Source organism: Vombatus ursinus, unplaced genomic scaffold, assembly GCF_900497805.2.
Source record: "Vombatus ursinus unplaced genomic scaffold, bare-nosed wombat genome assembly UNPS02010193.1, whole genome shotgun sequence".
NCBI classification, from domain to species: domain Eukaryota; kingdom Metazoa; phylum Chordata; class Mammalia; order Diprotodontia; family Vombatidae; genus Vombatus; species Vombatus ursinus.
This window is the reverse complement of record NW_020949971.1, coordinates 504,999-520,832: the sequence shown is the minus strand read 5'-3', so window position 1 is coordinate 520,832 and position 15,834 is coordinate 504,999. Positions and strand designations below refer to the sequence as shown.

Genomic DNA, 15,834 nt, shown 5'->3' with positions numbered 1-15,834 from the left:
AACACATTACCCATAATTACTTGCCAGGAAGAAGTATGAGAGATGTCAACAAAGAGCAGCATGATGAATGAAGGAGAAGTGATAGAGATCCTAGGTGTTTCACCAATGCAATGCCCATAGGAACCAGAAGAAAACACTAGCCCTGGGCATAGATAATCCCCATAGATCAATGGCTTGACAGAAGGGTGTGCACACACTGACAAGTCAGAGAGGAATGCTCTTAGCCATCTTGATGAAGACCAAGATGATGAAATTCTCCATCTGTGAAGTGGACAAATAAAGCATTGGGTTCATGGGTACTTTGCTCTGCACTCACTGACTCAATGGCTCTACTCTCTACTTTTCCAGGTAAGTTGGGGAAGTTGCTTGATGACTGTTTTCTGCCTGAGTGATAAATATGAAGCAACAAAAATATCAAGGACTGTCTAGTGCATTTTTGAATATTTCCATTATAAGTTTACAGAAATGTTGCCAGGTTCCCTTCATGACATGTATTCCACAGGACTCTTTGACTCAAATAAAGCCCAGCTGCAACATACTTAATGCCTAACCAAACTGCATCCAGCCATTTGATAAAGTAATTGGCACTTATCCTTGTTTCTAGTCATTGAATTGCTTTTCCTAGAATTACTAAATACACACACCATTTTCAGCTAGTGACACATTTTAATTAAATATTCCTTTCAGTTGGGTCTGGCAGGTCCAAATTAACTGCTGCATGAATTAGAGGATCATCCGCAAGCAGATAATTACGCTTACTGCTAGGAGTAATTAACACCAAGGGAATATTACAGTAGACCCTAGACACAATTTGGGGTGCCTAAGATAACCCAATAAAGAGAAGACTGAACCATGTCAATCTAGCTTTAGCTTCTTGGGGATGCCTAGATGTGGAATCAACAAAATACTCAATCAAGGAAGGAAGTGAGGTCATTTCCTGCATCCTGCTCCTTAAGTTCTTTCCCTTTGAGTATTTGAGGTGTCTCTGGCAGCCAAGAAGGAACATGGTTGTGAGGATCCAATTGGTGATGGTGTTATTGTTTACCAGACAGAATCCAGGATATTGCACGACCAATGACAAAAGATGTTGTGAGATCCCAGGGAGCGGAAACCAAGGGGGCCTAGCAGTGTATTTAGTGTCACCAAGTGTCACCCTAACTTAAATGGTCCAAGGCCACAATGCAGGGGAAAAAGATGTGAGTGTTAGAAGTGAGAATATTGACTCCTTCTTCACATGTTCTCTCTTTTCTTTCTCCTTTCCTTTTTCCTTCCACTAATCTTGCTTTCTTTCAAGTTTTTCATTAATATGTTTGAAGCCATTGTCAAATTACCCTAACCTGATCATTTGTCCTGTCTTAACAATTTCAGTCCTTTTCATCTTTCATCAGAGGTCTAATTGTCCAGCCTTTTAATCATCATTGAAGTTCCAAATTGAGATCTTCTTTAGAGACTCATTGGGAGGGCTAGATACAGACCATAGTTGTAGGGAATACCTTCTGTGTTCACTTGAATTACTTTCCAGAAGCGCACAAAGACAGCATGAGAACTTTGAAAAATCTGCAAGTTGACAAATTTTTGCAAGCCAGCAATTTTCAAATGTTAATGACTTTAATTAAATCTAGATTTGCCATTTTTAAAGCAAAGATTCTGTGTTGGGGGATACTTCTGGGCAAGGTATGAAATAATTAATTTCTGACCTACATACAGATAACACATAAACTACTGAATGAAGTAAATATCCCCTGACCTATTTTTAGGAAATGCTGTGAATGGAAATAAAGAGGAGACTGGTGCCTAAAATGGGGAATGGAAGATAGAGAATTGACAATAATCAATGAACAATGTTGAAAGCAGCTCCCAACCTCAAAGAGTTGATAAAACATTTGTGCCAAGAGTCTCCCTTCTCTCATTAGGAGAAGAGCTATTCATTTTATTTCCAGTTTCCATTAGGGAATGAGACTTTCTTGAAGTTCCTCAAAGTTTTATTATTTATTATAATAGCTGACATCTATAGAACACATTAAACATGTTATCTCATTTGATTCGTACAAATCCATGAGGTAAAGGGAGGTGTTAAGCATGTTCCTGTTCAGCAGCTCAAGGAATTGAAGTTGGGTGAGGACAAGGGACTTCCTAAGGGTCACCCACCTAGTTAATGCTGGACACAGGATTCCAAGCCAGTTCTTTCTCGACTCCAAGTCTGGCTCCCTTCCCCCTGCACCAAGGGTGCCCCTCATTCACATTATCTGTTTGTTTGTTAAGATTGCTTTATTTTTAATTTCCTAGGCTTGAATCTCCAACTAGGTCTTTGATCATGGAAGCACCCAGAGGCGTCCAAGTGAGTGCAGCTGCGGGAGACTTCAAGGCCACTTGCAGGAAAGAACTTCACTTACAATCCACAGAGGGGGAGGTGAGTAAGGACAGGCATGGAACAATCTCTGTCCTAGGAAACCTGTTGCCAGCTGCAAAACTGTGCCCAAGAAAATAAAGTGAACATTTTTACTGCTCACCCTAATGGCCTTCAGAAATATATATGTATATAAGTCTTCATAAGAGTCCTGTGTGGTCAGTGCTGTTAACACCTCCATTTTACAGAGGAAGAAATTAAATATTTCTTCTTATCATTTCTGGGGCTGAGGGAAAGTGATGGAAGCAGGAACTGAATGATCATGGGGAGGTAGAAATCAAATGGGATGGGCAAGTCTGGAGCTCCTTGGAGAGGAGGGTCTCAGAGAGTTCAAATGGGTGCCAGTGTCACTGGCTGGCTGAATGCAAGAGAAGCATGCTGCCACCCAAAGCTCAATGTCCCCATGAGCAGCTGTGGCCCATTTAACAATTGACCTGCTGGGGCATGATTTGCTGCTCTGCTGGGACCAGGTGAATTTCTCTTCTCCTCCTTTGTCCCACCATTTCCTGGTAAACTAACATCACTTTCCCTTACATCTTCTCTCTTTGTTGGCCGAGTTTTTGTAATAGTTCTCACCTTCAGATAATGACAATCTGATTTTTATTTCATTCTGAGTGTGTTTGCTCTTGATGACCAGGCTGCAAAAATGGAAAAAGGTAAAGAGGAAACTTGGGATGAATATCTCTTGTTCTTGTTGTTATTCAGTTGTGTCTGACTCTCCCTGACCCTGTAAACATAACACACCAATATTGTCCATGGGGTTTTCTTGGAGAAGATACCAGAGAGGTTTACCATCTCCTTCTCCAGTGGATTAAGGCAAACAGAGGTTGAGTGACTTGGCCAGGGTCACACAGCTAGTAAGTGTCTGAGGCCTGATTTGAACTTAGATATTCCTGACTCTAGGCCTAGTGCCCCATCCATTGAACAACCTAACTGCCTAATATCCCTAGATATAACAATAAGCCTATATTGAAACATCCCTGTCTGTCTTTCTTTCTGTCTCCCTGTCTCTCTGTCTCTGTCTCTGTCTCTCTGTCTCTCTGTCTCTCTCTCTCTCTGTCTCTCTCTCTCTCTGTCTCTGTCTCTCTTTCTCTCTCTCTCTCCTTCTCTCTCTCTTTCATCCTTCCGCTTTCCAGGCTTCCTCCTTTTACTTTGGGACAGCACTAATTGTTTGAAAGTTTTTCCATAGTCAGATATCATTCTGTTGCTTTGCCACTTCCACTCATCAATCCCAATTCTGCCCTCAGGGGCCAAGCAGAACAACCTGTAAAAGGCATTTGAGTACTCCCAGTGAGTTGTAGCACCTCCTTCCCACTCCCTTTAGCCTTCTTTTCGGCAGAGATGCCTGCCCTCAAAGAAATTGCATTCTTTTGGAGAAAATGATATATACTTATATAAAGATATGAAAAACTAACAATAAATAAATAACTAGTAGTTTGGTGAGGATGCTAGAAGCTGAATAAGGGGGAAATGAGTGTGTCTGTAGCATCAAGAAATAATCTAGTAAACAGGAAGTGATTAAAGAATGAAGTAGGTCAGAAGGATGATTCTGGACAAAAGGAGAGAGGATGGGATCTGAACAATCATACTAGAAGAGGATTTGGCCTTTGTCAAGGGATAGATCCTCTTCATCATAAGCTAGAGTAACGCAAAAGAGAATGGAAGATTACATCAAGAGATTTTTAGAAGAAAAAATGTAACTCAAATGCCTTAAGAGCACAAAACATTCCAAGAAGGCCCAAAGATTGACATGACTTATTCATTTTACTCTTCTCTAAAACTCATCTACTCGTTCCACAGTCAGTTTTAGATATGAAGATTCAAATTAGGCCTGGTATTCTAATACAGACCTGACCAATGTCAAATATAGAGATGGAAAGCTATGGGCAAGATCTCCAGAGTCTAAGTAGGAGATAGAATAAAGCATTCCAATAAGGTACTTCCTCTCTCAATACTGCCCTACCCCACCCCCACCTCAAACACACATGCAGTGCAAGGCTCCTGAATTGTTTCTAGATTTCTATAGTCCTTTTATTGTGCATTAGTAAAGGATGGATGTACTTAAGAAGTTAAGACAGAGTTTAGGGAAGCATGTAGATAAACTCCTCTTTCTTGGCTCCCATCACAAGCTTTCATCACAAATGGAAAGCCTTATTAACTTGTACCCTGCTTTCATCAAAATAGCTTTTAGAATTTTTTTTGGTATCTTTTCCTTCACAATTCAAAGAAAAATAGAGCCCAGGTAAAACCCCTTGAGATGTTAAACGACCTGTCCAAAATCAGATATGTGGCTCAGCAAGATCTGAATTGACTCTCTTGACAGTTTTTATTAGCTAGGACACTTTTGCAATCACTATACACTCCTCACTCTTTCCACAGCACTGTGAATACCCTACCATAAGAGTTCCATAAATATTGAGTGACTCATTGGTAAGAGACTGACTTCAGTTATTTCCCCATGATGTATATAAAGCCCAAACCACATGGTTGCTTGTAATGGTGTCCTCAGACCAAGAGCTCAATACATGATTCAATAATTCAAAGTATTCAGGTGGCCCATTGCCAGAGTGTTGGTACAATAATAGTTTCTCAACATGGGACTCCATCAGGCCAGCTCAGTCAACTGGACTGGTGCTGCTAACGTGATTCTACCACATTTGCTGTTAGTTAATTCTTCTGTTAATGGATCACACTTGTCTTTAGCTACATTGCACTCATGTTACCACTTGATCCAGAGTAGGATCTGGAGTCAGGGTGATGGGAGTTCAAATTAATCCTTAGTCGCTTACTAGCTATGTAACCCTGGGCAAGTCATCTAACTGCTGTTTGCTTCAGTTTCCTCATCTGTAAAATGTTATAATAATAATAATAATACATTTTTCCCAGAGTTGTTATGAGATCAAGTGAGATAATAACTGTAAAGTATTTAGCACAGTGCCTGGTTCATAATAAGCACTGTATCTTCATCATCATCATTATTATTATCATTATTGTTATAATCATTATCATTATTTCCTCAACTGTAAAATGGGGATAATAATAGTATTTACCTTGCATGGCTGTTGTGAGGATCAAATTGTAAAATGCTTTGTAAACCATAAAACTACATAAATCTGAGCTATTCTTAATATCTGGCCTCACATTTCAGAATGTGGTTCAATGTCTTTACCCATTAGAATAGCTCCTAAATGTTTATTATATAAATAGATGGGCCAGGCCCTGACACAGTTGGGGGTCTACTTATGCCATATTTGTATGCTTAGAGATGAAAATAAAGGCAGGTAGAAAGGACCACCTCTCTTGATGTAATGCTTCTACTCCATTTGCTTTGATTATAGGTTCATTCTAATTAGAGCTAAAGGGATCCTAGATTTGATATTGTTCAAAGTTCTTATTTTATAGACAATGAAACTGACGCCTAGGGAGAATCACAGAATTGTAGCATTGCAAGGGACTTCGGTGGCTACTTTATCCAACCCATACCTGAACAAAAACACTCTAACCAACACAGCCCGTAAATGCTAATCCACAGTGGACTTGAAAACCTCTGGCTAGGGAGACTCTGCTACCCCCTGAAACATCCCATTCCACTTTCACATAGTTCTAATTGTTAGTGTCATATTCCTTACCTTGAGCCTACATTTGTCCCGCTACAGCTTGCACCAATTGTCCCTACCTCTGCTTTCCAGAGTCAAGCAGAATACATTTCATACCTCTTCCACACAATGCTTCATTACACATTTGAAAACAGCTATCCTGCATTCCATCCTATCTCCACACCCCACCCCACCCCCAACCCTTCTCCAGGCACAGCATCCCTAGTAGTTTCAATGGATATGAATTTGACCTTTCAACATGTGAACATTTCAAGCTTAGTAATGTTAAGAGAAGGCAGATATTGTTAGCATTTGCTTTTCACATGGCCTTAATTTCCCCCTACATCTCTTTCATTCCCCATCTCCAGAGAACCAGTCCTATATAACAAATAACCTGTTTTATATGAGGCAATTGGGTTAAGTGACTTGCTCAGAGTCACACAGCTAATGAGTGCTATGTGTCTGAGGCTGGATTTGAACTCAGGTCCTCCTGACTCCAGGGCCACTGCTCTATCTACTGCACCACCTAGCTGCCCCAACAAATAACTTTTTTTTAAGGAAAAAAAAGGGAAAGAAGAAAAAAATTATCCAACTATTTCATACATTAAAAAAACTAAAAATATATTCAATATTCCATATCTATCAACCTTTCAAATCTGCGAAGCAATGGAAGGCGATATCTTCTTGGGGCTGTGCTCACTCTTTGTCATTTTGCAACATTCATTTTAGATTGTTTTACAGGTGATGTTCTTCATTTTGCATTATTGAAGTCATTGTGTACCTTTAATTTTTTTGACTCTGCTTTCTTCACGTTACATCAGTTCATGTAAATTTTTACATGCTTCTTGGCATTCATCATATTTGTTGTTTCTCACAGTATAGTCATATTCTATTACATTCATGTACTACAAAAATGTTTAGCCATCCCTCAATGGATGGACATCCTTTGTTTCCCATTCTTTTCTATCATAAAAAAGTACTTCTATAAATATTTTGTTATATATGAGGACTTTCTTTTTATCAATGACCTTCTTGGGAGATATGCCTAGTGGCAAATTTTATGGGTCAAAGGATGTGGACATTTTAGTCACTTTATTTGTGTAATTCCAATTTGCGTTCCATAATGGTTGTACTAATTCACAGCTCCACCAAAAATGCCTTGGGATGCCAATCTTCCCACAGTCCCTCAAATATAGAATATTCCCACCTTTTTTCATGTTTGCCAATTTTCTGGGCATGAGAAGAACCTCAGAGGTGTTTTGATTTTCATTTTTCTTATTTCTAGTGATTTTGATGCATTCTTTTGTACAGCTGATAATCGATTGCAATTCTTTTGAGGGCTGTTTGTTTCTATCCTTTGACCATTTATCTATTGGGAAATAGATTTTGGTGAGAATTTCTTCTTGAAAGCTTTCCTTCCCTCTTGATCCTGGGCTGCCTTTTAGAATTTACAGCCACCGGACTTTTTTAACTTTCTTTTTCTAAAAATCAAAGCTACATGTCTGACTATTCCTAGATTTCTTTCTCCTTTAAAAAGAATCTCAAGTTCTAAGATGGAGTGGTAATACCCAGGGGTAGCTGGCAGCCAGCTGCCAAATTCAGTTGGTATCATTTGATTGTCAAGAGAAGCCCTCCTCCAGCATGTCTAGAAGATCCCTTGCAATAAACCTCAGGAACGACATGGACAAAGGTTATAGAGTATGGTCAGTCATTGGAACAACATTCTGAAGGGATCTGCCATGTCCAGAAACATTAAACTATGGTTTCTTTTCTTCCTAGATCTTTTTAAATGCAGACACCATTCGTCTGGGAAATCTGCCTGTGGGCTCCTTTTCAGCTGCCCCACCAAGCTCCCCAGCTCCTCAACAGACTGTGTATGAGCTCTGTGCCTGTCCCAATGGCAAACTGTACCTTTCCCCAGCTGGAGCAGGCTCCACATGTCACTCCAGCAGCAGCATTTGCTTGTGGCACTGACATGCCAGTGATGGCACCTCACACCAGAATAGCCTTCCCTTCCTGGCCGTCTGCTACCCAGTTCTGCTCTGTTTGCCTCCCAAGGAGTCCAAGGCACTCTCATTCTTTGCAGAGAGTCTCAGTCAAACCTACTCATTGAGGAGATAGCACCAAGGTTTGGGGGGATGCTGTTGCCTTGAGCAGAAAATCTGGATCTTTCTGTCCCCCGAGTGTCTTTGCTACATGAAGGCAAGCACAGGCTTTAAACTTTGGCAGGACCGAGATGGAAACTGCACATGCATACGTGATCTAGAGACATTCCCTCAGTATCCCAGAGACAGACACACTGGAAGTTGGGAAACCCTGTATGATAACTAACACTACTGTCTGAAAGCACAATTTTCCATTCATCTTTTTGGATGTAAACTTTTATTCCATAATTTTAAAATATTGAAAGCATTATGTAATGCTTGCTTTACTAAACAATTAAATTCAATACATGTTTTTAAGAGAGAGAGAGAGAGAGAGAGAGAGAGAGAGAGAGATTGAAGGGGAAGAGAGAATCCTGCTCTGAGTATTGTGTCTTCCAATCCCATCCAATGTGTTGTTCCTCTTTGTTCAGTATGTCTAGAACTCTGTACACTATGTCATTTTGAGTGTGGTCAGCAATATAACTTATAGCAAGTTAACAAGATGCCACAGTGCTGTCCTCCATCAGATCTGAATGGCCTTATGGATACTTTGCAGGCAAGTGGGTGTGAAGTGTTTGTTTTCAATTGAACATCCAGTTTATCAAAACCTAGGCTCCGAGTGAGAGAAGCCTCCTGATGGTATGGCAAATAGATCATGCTTTTAAAGTCACATAGTTATTTAAGTCTCATTAACAACAAAAGAAATGTATGATGCTGTGAACATTCCCATTCCAATGGGAATGGAATCCCAATGTTTCTTCTCTATTCCCTTTATAGTTAGCTGTGTAAGGTTTCTAAGTAATCCCATTAAATATACATTAGCTGATACTAAAAAAGAAAAGGAAGAAAAGAAAAGAAAAGGCAAACGCTAACAAACACATGGTATTTATCTTGATTCCATTGAACCACAAATTATGTCAAGGGGTCCTACTCTTCCCAGCTCTCTCTCTCTCTCTCTCTCTCTCTCTCTCTCTCTCTCTCTCTCTCTCTCTGGAATGTCTTTGATGGAGCTGTTTGACTAATCTACCACCAGAATTCTAGACTTTTATCACTCTCCACTACTTAATGACTTTATTTAAAGTATACATCTTTAAAGAAAAGAAAGGACTGTAGAATGCTGTCAATCAATTTATCAAAACCCTGCCTAACAAGTGTCTTGAAAATTTCAGGATCATAGAATGTAAAACAACATTAAATGTTTCCTATTTTGGAAAGGTTGTTTGTTTAACCAAAGGTAAGTTATCTATTTTACAAGTTGTCAATCAAACTTCAGTGACCCCTGACGTCCTTCCTGATTTGAGAAGTGTAACCATAGGTGACTAGCTGCTTGTCTTAGGATGTCTACCTGCTCATGTGCTCAGTGAAACAAATAGAGGCAATGCAAAGTGAAGAGGGTGGGGTGCCATTTCTCCAAGTGGATTCTTAAGTCACTGACTTTCCAATTTAGCAGGGATGTCTGAGGTTTTTGGGGACAATGCAGATCTGAACAAGAGTCCTCTCACCAGCATCGATGACAAGTGGTCATATCACTTTTGTAGAAGATTTCCAAGGAAGAGGAGGAAGCCTCTCTTCCCAGAGGCAATCCATTCTACTTTCAGAGAACTTTCACTTTTAGGAAAGCTTTACATCAAACCTAAAGTTGTCCCTCTCTCTCCAGTCTCTGTGTTAAACAGATACCCATTACCGATGAAAGTCCTACTGATATTCTAAAGACATCCCTCATGCTCCCCCTTCTCTTCTTTAGATTGTATATCCCCATTTTCCCCCAATCCTCATATGTCATGAGCTTGAGCTCCTCCTCCTCTGGACAATGCCCAATTTATCAATAGGAGACAAGGCTTTGAACTGCTAATTCATTGAAATAGGGAACTACACTGGATGAGGAAATTCCCTCTATCACCACAGGTTGGCCCTTTCTCTTGAGGTGAAATGATTTGTCCAGCATCATAAAGTCAGCATGTGTCAGAGGTGGCACAGTTAATCAGTGTACTTATTTACCTGTGGCTCCCACCAATGGATATGATTCTCCAGATGCCGCGTGGCCAGATGCAAGTATTGTGGAGCAATGACCTTATTAGGTGTGGATGGGATGTTTCTTTTCTTGCCACCTAAGACTGCATTGGCTTTATGACTTGCCATGTCACATTGTTGACTCAACATTGAGCTTGTAGTCCATTCAAATCCCAGGTCCCTTTTCAACTGAAATGTTGTCTAGCCATTGGAGTGTTACCCAAGTGACAGACCCTACATTTGTCTCCATTGTACTTTATATAATTAAATCTGAACCACCATTGTCAGCAGCCAAGATCATTCTGAACTCTGACTGTCATTCAATGCACTGGCAGTCCTTCTCAGCTTTGGGCCATCTGTGAATCTGACAAGCATACTATCTGTTATTTTATCCAAATCAACAATGAAAGTGTTGATTTGATCAATGAATCCAGAAAACTGTGAAAGGCCAGGCAACATTGTCTTAAATCATCTGGATTAACTGTCTATCTAGAACAATTTCAATGACTCATTTCATTCTTCCCCATGCTTTAGTAATTACCAAACTTCCATTCACTTAATGCTACATATAGACAGAATCACTGTATTGGGTCTTGAGTTATTGTCTCCAATTTCCCTGGGTAGGGGGTGGAAGGAGGAGCAGATTAAACAGACACAGCTTCTTTTTTAAAAAGGAATGATGTGATACGGGGTTTGATTAGGCTCAATTGTTAATTGTAATCATACAAAATATAACCCAAGGAAGTTTGAAGAATTTCTAAGGACTAATGGTGACTTTCTAATTAGTTCATAATAGATTTCAGTTCAAACTTCCTGAATTTACATAACAAGTTCATGAGAGGAAGCCTAGCATGATAGAAAGAGCCCTGGGCCAGGGTCTGAGTTCTGGTTCTATCACAAATCAATTTGTGACTCAGAAAAATTACCTCCCTATCCTGGAACTCAGTTTCCTCATCTTTGAAATGAATGACTTGGGGAAGATCTAAAATTTGATGGTTTCTTAACCAAATTGTGAAGGTGAGTGAGGTCATAAAAGATTATTTTGAGAAGATGGTAATTAGCAAAGTAGGAGATATATGCTGACAGACACTGGATAATTACAGGATATGAAACCCTTTGCAAAGTTTCCTCATATACAAAGTGGGGATAAAAATGCCTATAGTACTTAGCTCCCAGGGTTTGAGGGGAGGGGGGAGGGTGCATCAAAAGAGATAATGCAGGCAAAGTCAGTCAATCAGTCATCAAACATTTATTAAGCATCTGCTGTGTGCCAGGCACTGTCCTAAGTGCTGGGGATACAAAAAGAGGTAAAATACAGTCCCAAGGAACTCCCAGTCTCATGGAGTGAGACAGCAAGCAGACAACTGTGTCAAACAAGGAAATAATCGATAGAGGGAAGGCACCAGCATTAAGGGGAGTTGGGAGAGGCTTCCTGTAGGAGGTGGGATTTTCATTGGAAAGGAAGCCAAGGAGACCAGGAGGCAGTGAGGAGGAGGGAGGGCATTCTAGGCATGGGGGACAACCAGAGAAATGCCCGGAGCCAAGAAAGTGTCTTATCATGGAAGAGCCAGTGGGTCCAATGTCACTGGATCAAAGAATACATGGGTGAGTGTAAGGTGTGCAAAGTTTTGGGTAAATCTAAGGGGCTTCACAAATGTCAACTGTTAAGAAATACAAGAAAATGAACAGGCAATGATAAAGGATAGAGGTACATGCCAGACTTGGGGCTTAGCCTGCACAAAAGTACATATGTAAGACAGTTCAGGACAAATTGCATACAACATGGAGTTGCGGTGAGAGTTCTATGCTTGGACTTGGGACCTAGGAAGGCCTAGGTTAAGATACTATCACCAGGCACCTATTAGCTGTATGACACTGGACAAGTCACTTAATCTGTGCTTCAGTTTCTTTATCTGTAAAATGAAAGAATTGGACTTAGCAGCCTATAAGGTCTCTTCCACCTCTAAATCTATGACCCTAGGCTCCTACACTTACAATCAGTTCTAGTTTGACTAGAAAGTGCACTGAGGCAAAAAGATCATGGAGATAGATGAGCCAGACCATGGAAGCCATCTAGTAACAGACCAGGTGATCCATCTTTTATCCTCCAGGAAATCAGGAGCCACTAGAGATTTTCATAAAGGACAATGTTGATGTCAAATCTGAGCATAAGGCTGATTTGGAGGATGCACTGGAGGGGGCTACTGTACTAGCCATGTGAGAGAGAGCTGATGAGGTCCTGGACAAGGGTGGTGAGTGTATGAGTGGTGAAGAGGGAGTGAGTGTGAAAGCAAAACCAGTAAGACTCGAAAACCGATTGGTTCTGGAGGGTCATGGAGGAGGAGTAGGTCAGGTTACTACCCGGAGTAGTTGGAAGGGTACTGTTGCCCTCCACTAGAATAAGGATGTTAGGAAGCTAAGATGACTTAGGAGAAACATGCTGAGTTCAGATTGGACATGGCAAATGCTCCAGGTCACTTCATTCCAGATGTATCTTCACTCAACCCTCCATAAGATATTAGAATAATTCGACTAGAGTTTTCCACACAACCACAGACCCCAAGTAACAATGGAAGATGCAAAAGATATATATATATATATATATATTTGTTCATGCCAATGGAGTATTTGAGGGTTGCTGCAGATTTTATGCATAGACCTCCAAGAAGAGAACCCTGCTGCTATGGTCTTCTAATCTGCATTAATGAACCCAGTATCTGGTCTCCTCAGAAAATGTGTCCTTAAGAACTTAGCTCTCTTTACTGAATATGTGCATGGATAGTGATGGTTCACATGCACTAGCCTATCTCATCGTCACTAGATATGCAAAGCAAACAGGAATAATCCTGCCTGGTCATCTTTACATCCTTCTTGACTTATCTTCACTGGCAGAATGGAGCAGTATAAAATAAGCAGCATGCCCTGTACCCATATTTGTAGATGAACTGAAGAAATTGTGGCACCCATGGCAGTGATCTAGCTCACAACCCCATCCTTAGGCAGAATAGCATTGCCTGAGGCAAAAATGAGCCATTTGCCCAGGGGAGAGACAGAAGAACAAAGAGCAATCCTCGCCCTCTCCAAACCCTGCAATATTTTCAGAAGGATGAGATGTGCACACACGTAACCATAATCCAATTAAACCATTTTTTAATCCGCTCCTAAGAATAAGAGGTATAGGGCCAAATGGAGACAATCAGTAGGAAAAATACAAAGATCTGATTTAGAGCAGGGAAGGGAGGCTTTATGAAGGAGAAGGCATTTGAGCAGGGCCATGAAGAATGAAGCAGAAGAAAAAGAAGGCAAAGGAGTCCTTTATCCTGGTTCTTCTGAGTTTTTAAATATATTGACTCCCAAATATAAACACTTAGGATCATTGATTTAGAGTCAGAAGTAACCTTAGACATCATCTAGCCCATTTTACACAGGAGAAAATTGAGGCTCAGAGAGAAGAAGTGACTTGTCCAAGGTCATACAATGAATGAGCAACACAAGCTCTGAGTATACTTCTGGGAACTCTCTCCCTTCCCTGTAAACCTTAACATCCTAGTATGCACTATTGGCCAGAACCCCCCCCTTCATTTTGTGCTCTCCTTTCATTCTCACCAAGATGGCCATGGGATGTCCCTTCCAGAGAGAAGTGGGAGCCTCTGTGTTCTTGACTTTCAATGAGTACTGACCTGAAGCAACTACTTAGTGACTGTCCCCCTTTCTTTGAGTGTAGCCACCACTGCCTGAAGATCTTTGCATTTTGACTTCATCCCTAGACTCATTCTCCCATTTCCACCATTTGTTCCTCAAGAGCCCCTGGGGACCTCATCACCACATCTACATATTTCAATTGTTGTGTTTCTTATGTATACATAACGTAGCTTCAGTACTATTTCAGTGGAGACTATGATTGAAAATGAAATCAGAATCCTAACAAGAAATAAGTATTGTGCTTGCTTTTGTCCATCCCACCTCCACTGGGCTCTTTGGAGAAGAGGTGACAAAGCATAGAGACACACTTCAGAATGTGGAAGTTCTCCTGATGTGACCTATAATATGTAATGTCCACAAAGTAGCCACATGCACCAGTCAATGAAACAATTGTCTAAGATCTCCTGATAGAAAACCATACTTTAGGGTCCAAAGCTTTCCTTGTGACTCACCCCATGGTGACCCTTTGTTTTGATGGTCAGGGTGGCAGAATGTGGCCCTAGGCTGTCTGGTGTGAGGTGCACATTCCAGATTTGATGTTGGGTTAAATACAGTGAGCATTCAGACAGGAAATGATGCTACCCCATTTTAAGTGGCCTGGTAAACTTTTGGAGGATGCACCCAACACAGCTTCCTGAAGTTTGAGTCCCTCAGAGTTTGCAAAGTCTGGTCCCTTGAGCACTGAACCAGATTCAAATGTATTCCAAATGTTCATATGACCAGCAATCTCTAAAGATGGAGGAAGTCTGTGCCATTGCAGAGTGTGCTGTCCAGTCATGCCCTGTCATACTGTCCCCAAGATTAAAAGGAAAGATGCTACTACTAGACAGTCAATTAACGTTTATTCGGTGCCTACTATGTGGCAGGTGCTATGCGAAGCACTAGGGATACAAAAAGAGGCATTGTATCTTTCTTATAGTCCAAATAGCCATAAGGTCATCAAAAGACTTCCCTGAGCACTGTGACAGATAGGGTTTCATACCAAATGGTAAAGACCAAAAAGGAGTCTTGATAGAGATAGAGAATACCATAGCTTCTCATGTTAATGAAGTGAGGGGTGGAAGGAAAGGGAGTGGTAATATCATGGCAGCATGGGAAGATGGGGCTCCATTGCTTTAGAGGGATGCAATGGGCTATATTATCCAGTTTTTTTCCTTCAGCCTGGATCTTTCCATATTCCTGGGAAAATCTGCATGTGTTCAAACTTATGCCAAAGAGGTTTTATTCAAAAGAATCCCAGACAAACAAGGAGGCTTTACCTAGATCTGGGGTACCCACATGAATTCACTCCAGAAATCTATCAAACACACACTGTGAAAGCAATGTCCAGTTAGAGGAAGTCAGCCTTTGTTTTTTAAGGTGTCAGCTACAATGGTGGAAGGCGGCGGGTTTTTTCATGTTTTCTCATCACAGTTATTTTCATATTGAAATAAAAGCCAAAATGTCAGGCATTCATGCCTTGTGGATATTTCACTGTGGAAGACTCAACCTGGATCAGCCAATTAACCAGTAAGGCCAAGTGTATTGTGGTCCTTGACCTGGTGTCAGCCAGGTCAACAAGCCATGCCCTGCTCTTTGGGACTTCCCTATTAATGATCTCCTTGAATACCAATGTAAAAGGGACTGTTTTTTATGTACTATGCAATATTTGTAACCCTTCAATATTACCAGAATGAAAGAATATTCCTTTTTTACTCAATTTCACTTTGTATAAAACCAAGCATTTCTAACTAGACAGATTGTCTCTCTGACAAGTTGTAAATCAGCCTTCCTTTCACAAGTCAGTCATTTGTACCTATTGATTTTGTTGGAGTTGGGTCAGGTTTCATGACATGAAAGAGCTACCTCAGAGTGCTAACCCCTGTCAGCAATCTTGTATTTGTTCCAGAGTTAGTACTACTATAAAACCATGGAAAAGAAGAAAGGGGGGAGGGAGGGAGGAAGGAAGGAAGGAAGGAAGGAAGGAAGGAAGGAA

At 40.7% G+C, this 15,834-nt stretch overlaps 1 protein-coding gene across 1 annotated transcript in view; it reads left to right on the top strand.

The window, feature by feature from the left end:
- The window catches only part of SGCZ (sarcoglycan zeta), a 115,456-nt gene extending 107,479 nt beyond the window's left edge, over positions 1–7,977 (top strand). Inside the window, exons 6-7 of the mRNA XM_027853757.1 lie at positions 2,287–2,410; positions 7,783–7,977. Of these exons, the coding sequence (XP_027709558.1) occupies positions 2,287–2,410; positions 7,783–7,977 (319 nt within the window). The remainder of the gene's footprint in view (positions 1–2,286; positions 2,411–7,782) is intronic.
- Positions 7,978–15,834: the final 7,857 nt, after the last annotated feature.